The sequence below is a fragment of the Limulus polyphemus genome, unplaced genomic scaffold, assembly GCF_000517525.1.
Source record: "Limulus polyphemus unplaced genomic scaffold, Limulus_polyphemus-2.1.2 Scaffold3889, whole genome shotgun sequence".
In the NCBI taxonomy this organism is placed as follows: Eukaryota; Metazoa; Arthropoda; class Merostomata; order Xiphosura; family Limulidae; genus Limulus; species Limulus polyphemus.
In genome coordinates, this window is record NW_013669499.1 from 91,676 (window position 1) to 101,854 (window position 10,179).

The following is a 10,179-nucleotide window of genomic DNA, read 5'->3' on the forward strand; positions in this document are numbered from 1 at the left end:
CAACTTAACTGGCTTTAAAAAAAAGGTAAAGCAAACTATATTATGATGTTATCAACTTAACTGGCTTTAAAAAAGGTAAAGCAAACTATATTATGATGTTATCAACTTAACTGGCTTTAAAAAAAGGTAAAGCAAACTACATTATGATGTTATCAACTTAACTGGCTTTACAAAAAGGTAAAGCAAACTACATTATGATGTTATCAACTTAACTGGCTTTACAAAAAGATAAAGCAAACTACATTATGATTAATTGTCATCCTCTAATTATGGTCTTGTACTTCTAGATGGATGGTCATTTGTCTCATTTCCCCATAAAGCAAATTGGATGTGGATGTGGTTCCAGTAAGGAACATAATTACACGGGTATTTGATAAATGCTCTATTAAAGAATAAAAGTGCAAAAGAAATGTTTTTTCATGCCTAAGTATAAATGTTAACTACATCATTTATGAATACATTTTAATCAATAGTATCTAACAATAGCATATTCACAATAGTATCTAACGATATATATGGGGTTTTTGTGTCCTTTTCAACTCGTCATATAATAATCTCAGTTAATTTATGGGAGTGAATAATATTTTGGTATTATACATAATTTATTATTCGGTATTATATAGTGGGCTAACTGTTTAATGAATATATTACATCTTTCTTTTCACCAAAGGTGCGGCACATCAATGAATGCATTAGGTCTTTGTCATAGATTGTGTTTTTGACTTTAACTTTGATGAAAAGAAATCTGTAATTTAATCAGCATATAACAACGATTGACACCAGTAGCATGTAGTCACAAAGAGAGCAACTTTTATGATGAAAGACACAGACTAATTAGTTAATTTGTATGTGGGAAAACTCCAGATGGACAGCATACCAGCCTTTCTCTCAAGAAGATCAAATCCTGGTTACTACCACCACAAAATGCATTTATTCTTGAGACTTCCTTGAAGACAGCAACAGAGTAACAGCTGAAATGCAAGATGTAAAGTAGTAATTAGACAGAATGAGTAACTAACTGTGGTTATCACATAGACTACTAACCTTGATAACAACATTTTATAGATTGTTTTTCTCTATTATGTAATCTCTACAGAATTAATTAATTTTTCAATCTTCTCAGATTGGACTTTATAATAATGATGACGAATTCCCCTGAACATTGTATACAACTTCTTGTACTGTCTATAGGGACCCTATACATGAGAGACTAAGATATGCAGATGAAGTACTGCCAGAGATTCTTGACTCTGCTGACCACCCTTTCACTGTAAGTTTGTATGAGTAAATTGTATGATATGTTGCCACATAAAGTGTGGAATATGTGAGTAGTCTAAACGTTTCTTTTACCATTCTTATTACTGTTGGTTGTATTTATATATTACACTCTCTTGAAATGCATCAGGTTGTTTTATCTCTACAACTATGACACTCAAAGTTTACTCAGTAATTGTTTCATGTGAAATATCATGGATTGTGTGTCTGTTGACATCAAGAACATTGTTTACTGAACATAATGTTGATGTGCATGAACAGAACTTCCACACACTATTTTTATCCAGAACATCATACTACTGTTCATGTAGATCAATATAATACTCAATAAAATACAAAAAAGGATAAAAATAATGTGTGGAAAAGAACATCATAGTTTTTTGTATTTTATTGAGTATTATATTGATCTACATGAACAGAATTTCCACACATTATTTTTCTAAGGGTCGTCAGTGGTGGATGAAATCTGATGAACCCTGGCAAACTCTTTCATGTTGTATGGAGTTGGCGCAAGCTCTTCGTTCTCCTGATCCAAGCAAGTATGTTTGTCACCTCCCAATCCATCAGGATGGATCCTGCAATGGATTGCAGCACTATGCTGCCCTTGGACGTGACCAACAGGGGGCAGAACAAGTTAATCTACAGCCATGTAATGTACCTCAGGATGTTTATAGTGGTGTTGCTGCTCTGGTATGTAAAATAACACTCCTAGTTATATTAAGTTACATACATTATTTACTTTGTATCTGTATGGATAACTTACTTTTTTTCTCCATTACTGGTCTATGGACTGGTGCCGGTTCGTGGGATTTCATGAAGACAAACAAATAAAAACTGAAAGAATAGTTATATGTGTATCATAATGATTTTCTGTTGTACTTACATTTTAGTGTTCTGGAACAGTTTAGGGAAGCAGTGAGCTTGTCTCTGGTATCAAGGAGGTTGAGAAGCCGTGGATTAGAGGTTATTTAGAATTTAATAGCAAATAAAACTACAAGGACTACATATCTATATTTCTCAACAATGACACCACTAGGTAAAATAAAAAACATATTACAAAATAACTGTGTGAGAGGGAACAATGACACCACTAGGTAAAATAAAAAACATACTACAAAATGATTGTGTGAGAGGGAAGAATGACACTACAAGGTAAAATAAAAAACATACTACAAAATAACTGTGTGAGAGGGAACAGTGACATCACTGGGTTAAGAATGTGTAATAATTCTTTGGGATAACAGCTGCCACAAAATCAACAGTGAACCATGTATAACATCACATCATATATATATAAAAGAAAGACATACAATAAAAAACTTTAAAATATGGAAGAGCCTTTCATTCAAAAAAGTAATAAAGTTTTTGTTATTCTGGATCAAGGATATTATGATAATATGGTTTTAGGATAGTTGAATATCAAAGAAACTTATAAAGACGTTCTCCATAGATATTCCAATATTTCTAAATAAAGTAAATGAAATTAAGAAATATATAGAAGTATTTAAATACGTATATACTAAGAAAGAAAATTGTTATTTTTAGAGAAACCATAAACTGGGAAAATTTTATGTATTACCCAAATAAAGAAGTTAAAGAAATTTTAGAAAAAGATAAGATGGAATATCTTTGGATAAAGAGCCCTCCAAGAATTTTTGGAAGACCAATTATAAGTGGAAAAAAACTGAGCTCTATTATGGACATATCTTTAAAACCATTTACTTCTAAACTACAAAGTTACATATAATATGATATTGATTTTGTTAATCACTAACCGGTGAAAATTAAAAATATTATTTTTATATCATTAGATGTTGTTTCTCTTTATCCAAGTATCAAATATGAATATGGTATAAAAACTATTAAATATTATTTAGAAAGATACCCAGGTTTATTATGTGATAATTGAAGGTTTAAACCTTATTTTAAATAATTGCTATTTTGTTTATGAAGGCGATATACATCAACAAATCTCTGGAACATCAATGGGAACAAAAGTGGCTCCAGCTTATGCCACTTTAGTGGTGGGAGATTTTGAAATTAAAATGTTCAATAGTTTATCAAATTATTTTGAAAGTAGTTATATTAGTTACTTGAAACAAAATTGGAAAAGGTTTCTAGATTATTGTTTTCTATTATGAAACAGATCTTTTGATTTTGAAATATTTTTTGAAAATTTGAATCAAATTAACCCTAATATAAACTTTACTTCCAAAATGAGTAATTTAAGTTTATCCTTTTTAGATGTATCGATTTTAAAAAAGGAAGATGGTAGGATTGAAAGAGGTTTATATTACAAACCCACTAATTCACGCCAGTATTTAGATCTTTATAATAATCATCCTATATGTACTAAATTAAATATTCCACTTTGCCTAGCTCAAATAATTTTTTCTATTGTTTCTAGCCCCAAAAGTTCAACAACACAGACAGATAGAATTAAAATCTTACCTTAGGAAGTGTCATTATCCAGAAAGTATAATAGAGGGAGGTTTCAAGTTAGCTAAGGTTAAAAAGAAAACTAATAATAGTATATAAGATGAAATTATTCCTTTTCTAATAATGCATTACCTGCGAGTTAAAATTAATAGTAATGATATCCAACGAGAATTGGAAAGAATTTCAGATAAAACTAAAAGCTAAGTTTGAAAATAAACAAATCATATTATACATGAAGACAACCTAAAAATTTAGATGCTATCTTAACTCAGAGAAATAAAGTAAAGAAATCTGTTGAAGGTATTTTTACCTGTAATAAACCAAATTGTTATATTTGTGGTAAAAGATATATTACAAGGACAACATATATTAGAGGCCCTACTGGTGAGAAAATATTATTTATAAATTCTAGATTTAGTTGTAATTCACATAATGTTATTTATGTGTTATCTTGTATTTGTTGTAAGGAAATATATGTTGGAGAAACAAAAAAATTTGTTTGAGAATAAATTTACACAAATCTCATGTCAGAAATGCAAATAATAGCCCATTACCTAATAACAAACACGTTAATAAGTGTATTATTGAAAAATATCATAGTTTAGAAGAACCCTTTTCCAAATATTTCCATTTTGGTATTCTTGTGAAAAAAATATGAGATTATTTTATGAATAACATTACAGAGGAAGTTTTAAACATACATAAAGCTTTAAGGTAAAAAAACATGGTAAATTTTACATAGTTAAATTGGTCTTGTTCAAGAAAGCTTTATTGTAGAAACTAAAGAATATCCTGGATGATACAAAAACCAGTATTTGTATGTTTTTGTGATTTTATGTATTTCTTTTAAATTAACGGTAATAAATAGATTTTTCTAAAAAATATTTTTAAAGTCTTTTTACACTGTTTCATTTTTATATATATATAAATATACACACATAGTTATGTCTTTTATGTGCTAATGATATTTAAGGTTGTTTTTAAACCTACAATCAAAATGGGTCACCCTATATTTGTATTATACATTTGTGTTTTCTCTGCCAGTATTATACAGGTGTATTATAGATTTTAGTGTGTATTTATAGGTAGTCCTAATCCACGGAAAAACAACACTAATAAGCATTACCATTGCATTAGATCTTTTTTAAAAAAATATTAACTTAATAATCTAGACACCTTTGATTTAAAAAGCTACAATTGTATCTTAAAGAACCTCTTAAATACTAGTAAAAGTTTCTGTTGTCAGAGATGTTATTAATTAAAACAGACATTTGATAAGGAAATGATTAAATTGCTCTAGGTGAGAAATTGGAAGAACATAATTATCAACCTTATAATACTTACTGTGGATATAAAAACCATTTACAGTTTGGGGCTGCAAGTATCCTTAAACTGTTCAACATTAAAACTGAGATAAGAAGAAATGAAATTGGTGTGTTTGGAAGATATTGGTATATTAGAAATAATTAAACTATTAAAACACTATAGCATTTAAGAAGTTCACAATAATTCATTACAAAAGCACAAGGCTTATTGAACAACTCTGAATCTCACAGCAATATTTTACTACAATATCATGATGAGATTTAAGATAAAGTATCTTATAATTCAATAGTATTATCTTTCTTTTTAACTTTTAGTTTTGTATTTGTTCCAGGTATTGCAAAAGTGGTCAGCATTGAAAGTTGTTTTAAAAGGTTTTATTTGAAAATCTTTATTGCATTTACTGTGATTAAAACTTTAATTCTAATTTCTCTTTTCTTGAAACGGGAAACAATTTTTTTAAGTTCACAAAAGTAGCCTGTCAATTTAAATTTATCCATCAAACAATAAATTATAAAGTGTTTGTTAGTGGAACAGAAATAGTCAATTATGTAACAAACAATAATTGTGTTGAATAATTTTCCTGTTTGTTATATGCTAATAAATCTTTTTTTTTAAATCTTAGTTTTTAAGATGTCTTTGTAATAAAGAAAATTATTTAATAGAGAGTTATTGTGACAAGTATGGTCTAGTTTTGAAAACCCTGTTTATGTGTGTGTGTGCAACTGGAAAATTATTTTTTAAGTGCTTCGTTAATTTCATCCACAGGTTGAACGAGAGAGAGCTAAGGATGCTGCCAATGGAGTCCACATTGCTCAAGTCCTGGAGGGATTTGTTAAAAGAAAGGTAAGCACAATGTTTTATACTTGTTAAACCTTCTAGAACTGATATCATACTTTTTTGTGCCAAAGAAACAAAATGGGTTTACATCTACGTTTTTATGAGGAGCCTTGCACTATTACAAACATAGTGTGTTTCTGGGTGTATATTTATCACAGTGTAAGCATGTTCATTCTTGTGTAAACTGAAGATTATTCCATATGTATGTTTCAGAATTTTTATGATTTTACCAATATTTTTGGGTGCCATATGTCAGTCAACAGATGCAAATGTGCACCCATTTTATAAAGATTAAAACATGAATTATAATAAAATGAATACATGAAAATATCTTTTAACAAAGAATCTGACAATATATACACAGACTATAATATGTCGATTACATTTAATAAAGAATTTGGCAGTAGATATTTGAACTAATATATCAAACACATGAAAATATATTTTAATAAAGAATCTGGCAGCATGTAAATGAACTAATATATCAAATATATATGAAAACATCTTTTAACAAAAAATCTGATAATATACGTGAATTGATTACATGACAATTCCTTTTAAAAAGAATCTGGCAAAATAAACAAGAAAATACTCTTTAACTAAAACTTCAGAGCCAGAGTTACTAATAATACAAAAAATTAAGATTAAAACTTGATTTTACAGTATGTTTTATACATATATTTCTTTGAGCTGTAACACAAGATCTTGTACAAAATCAGAACAGACATCTATATATGGGTATTAAAACTTTTATTTAAAACACAAGTAGGTTTCTCATCATCAGAAAATACATCTATATATGGTATTAAAACTTTTATTTAAAACACAAGTAGGTTTCTCATCATCAGAAAATACATCTATATATGGTATTAAAACTTTTATTTAAAACACAAGTAGGTTCCTCATCATCAGAAAATACATCTATATATGGTATTAAAACTTTTATTTAAAACACAAGTAGGTCCTCATCATCAGAACATACATCTATATATGGTATTAAAACCTTTTATTTAAAACACAAGTAGGTTCCTCATCATCAGAACATACATCTATATATGGTATTAAAACCTTTTATTTAAAACACAAGTAGGTTCCTCATCATCAGAACATACATCTAGTATATGGTATTAAAACCTTTTATTTAAAGCACAAGTAGGTTCCTCATCATCAGAACATACATCTATATATGGGTATTAAAACCTTTTATTTAAAGCACAAGTAGGTTCCTCATCATTAAAATATACGTCTGTATTTGGGTATATATATATAGGTTATTAAACAGACAGTCATGACTGTAGAGTATAGATGAACTTGTTTGTACTAAGTTGTTAAATAGACAGTCATGACTGTAGAGTATAGATAAACTGCTTTGCTTCTAGGTTTTTAAATAGACAGTCATGCTGTAGTGTATGGATAAACTGTTTTGTTTCTAGGTTGTTAAACAGACAGTCATGACTGTAGTGTATGGATAAACTGTTTTGTTTCTAGGTTGTTAAACAGACAGTCATGACTGTAGTGTATGGATAAACTGTTTTGTTTCTAGGTTGTTAAACAGACAGTCATGCTGTAATGTATGGATAAACTGTTTTGTTTCTAGGTTATTAAACAGACAGTCATGCTGTAGTGTATGGATAAACTGCTTTGCTTCTAGGTTTTTAAATAGACAGTCATGACTGTAGTGTATGGATAAACTGTTTTGTTTCTAGGTTATTAAACAGACAGTCATGCTGTAGTGTATGGATAAACTGCTTTGCTTCTAGGTTTTTAAATAGACAGTCATGACTGTAGTGTATGGATAAACTGTTTTGTTTCTAGGTTGTTAAACAGACAGTCATGACTGTAGAGTATAGATAAACTGTTTTGTTTCTAGGTTGTTAAACAGACAGTCATGCTGTAATGTATGGATAAACTGTTTTGTTTCTAGGTTGTTAAACAGACAGTCATGACTGTAGTGTATGGAGTCACCCGTTATGGAGCTCGTTTACAAATTCTAAAACAACTGCGTGACATAACGAATTTTCCTCAAGACCACTGTTGGCAAGCAGCATCTTATCTAGTCAATAAAACCTTCCTAAGCTTGCAAGAAATGTTTACAGCAACCCGTCAAATTCAGGTAAATAATTAGCTTTAATTAGGTTAACTCTTACAGTATTAGAAATAATTAGAACTTTAAGAAATAGAAGAAACAGCTATATTGTTTCAAAAATATGTAATCTTTCAGAAACAACCAATAAAATCAATATAGTAATGATGTTCGTACCTGAATTATGTATTACCTACCAAGTTGACTTGATTAATCTGTAGCCAAGTAGGACACATATGCACAGAAAACATAAACATTCCAAATGTTTAACTGAAAATCATCATTTCATAGAATCATCATACTGAAATAAGAATTTCAAAGTAAGCCTAAAAGAACTGATAATAATAATAATTAGAATAATAAATCGCTTAGCACTTAAAGAAATAAATTTATTTGGTTCATTAAAGTAATGATACAGGTGAAATAACAAATACTCTTTAAATTCAACAAGAAGTTTTCATAATACTAATACAAAGTAGGACACAATTTTTATGAAATTCACACAATTTATATATGAACATAATATGTGATAACAAGGGACCATTTGGTTCTTCAAGATCACTCCTTATTTTTCATAAAATCACCAGTCCCCCTCTTAGACTTTTGTAAACTCATAGCCTTCACTACTGTTGATGGCAATTCATTCTATAAGCTAACCATCTGAAATGAAAAATAAAACTATCTGAACTAGACCCTCACCTGTCTTGCTAGCACACAGAATAACAACCTTCATCTCCAGGTTCTCATAGTTTATTTGTTATAAAAACTCTCCTGTTGATTGCTAGCACACACAACAACAACCTTCATCTCCAGGTTCTCATAGTATATTTTTACAACACACTCTCCTGTTGATTGCTAGCACACCCAACAACAACCTTCATCTCCATTTTCTCATAATTTATTTGTAATAGACTCCTGTTAATTGCTAGCATACACAACAAATTTCATCTTCAGGTTATGATAGTCTGTTTGTAATAGATCCTCTCCTGTTGATTTTTGATACCATTATTTTTAAGAATGCGATGTATTATTACTCCATCTGGCTTCAGTTTCTGTCTTAGATTTGATAGCCAATATGGAAGATTCTTAAGATGTAAAGTAGAAGCGATAACTTGTTAAACCAGTAATAAACACTTTATTTTTATCAGCTATTGTGTCAAAACAAAATTCAATGTATTCTTTTAGAGAAAGCTTTAGACATTGTTTTGATATGTTAAGTAGTTTTATATGTATGCTCCTGCCTTCTGTCTGGTTTGGTGACAATATTTCAGACTTTGTGCTGAGTCCATAATTTTCTGTGAACAGCTACTGCTTTCTGCTAAGCTTGAAACATTGTCACCAAACTAGAGAGAAGGCAGGAATAGTTTATAGAAAACTATGGACTCAATTTTTCAGGTTCTGCGTTAAGTCCATAGTTTTCTATGAATTACTCCTGCCTTCTCTCTAGTTTGGTGACAATGTTTCAGGTTCTGCATTGTCACCAAACTAGAGAGAAGGCAGGAGTAGTTCATAGAAAACTATGGACTCAACACAGAACCTGAAACATTGTCACCAAACTAGAGAGAAGGCAGGAGTAGTTCATAGAAAACTATGGACTCAACACAGAACCTGAAAAATTGTCACCAAACTAGAGAGAAGGCTATCTTGTACAAAGTACACAACTCCTCTTTGCATGATTTCTGTAATCTATCTAGTATACAAGGATGGCAGTTTTTCCCAGTACTCATTTCAATAGCCTGATTTCAAAGAAATTCATAGACACTGCCTCTGGCAATTTGACTGGTATGTCTTCATATAGAATAGCATAAATACCTGTTTCATTCGTCAGCTTATGGAAGTATGTGTTAGTTGAAGGGGAAATATTACTGGAAGCCTTATCTTGGTGAACCCCTACATTATTGACTTTATTTTCAGATGAAAATTCTTTTGGATTATGTTGCCTGAAATATATGGGCAGTTGTAACCATGGCCTCTTTACTTGTGGTTTCTCACCTGTTACAAGATACCACACTTTGATGAGTACACGGGAATTGGTGGCAACTGCCTGTTTTAGAAAAAACACAGTGTAAAGGATGATGTTTCAAAAGTCTTCCATCTTTTATTTTCTGAAGAAACTTTGCTTAACATAAAAACACAGTCATTTTAAACAAAGAACCCAACATAGACAAATGAAAAATCAAGCAATCCAACTTAATAGAACAAAACAACCCTACTCTAAA

The 10,179-nt window shown here is 30.0% G+C and overlaps 1 protein-coding gene across 1 annotated transcript in view; it reads left to right on the forward strand.

Annotated features, from left to right (window-relative positions):
* Positions 1-10,179, forward strand: part of LOC106470227 (DNA-directed RNA polymerase, mitochondrial-like) — a 29,219-nt gene that overhangs the window by 10,575 nt on the left and 8,465 nt on the right. Inside the window, exons 8-12 of the mRNA XM_022398821.1 lie at positions 82-126; positions 1,192-1,270; positions 1,720-1,965; positions 5,806-5,883; positions 7,802-7,990. Coding sequence (XP_022254529.1) covers positions 82-126; positions 1,192-1,270; positions 1,720-1,965; positions 5,806-5,883; positions 7,802-7,990 — 637 coding nt within the window. The remainder of the gene's footprint in view (positions 1-81; positions 127-1,191; positions 1,271-1,719; positions 1,966-5,805; positions 5,884-7,801; positions 7,991-10,179) is intronic.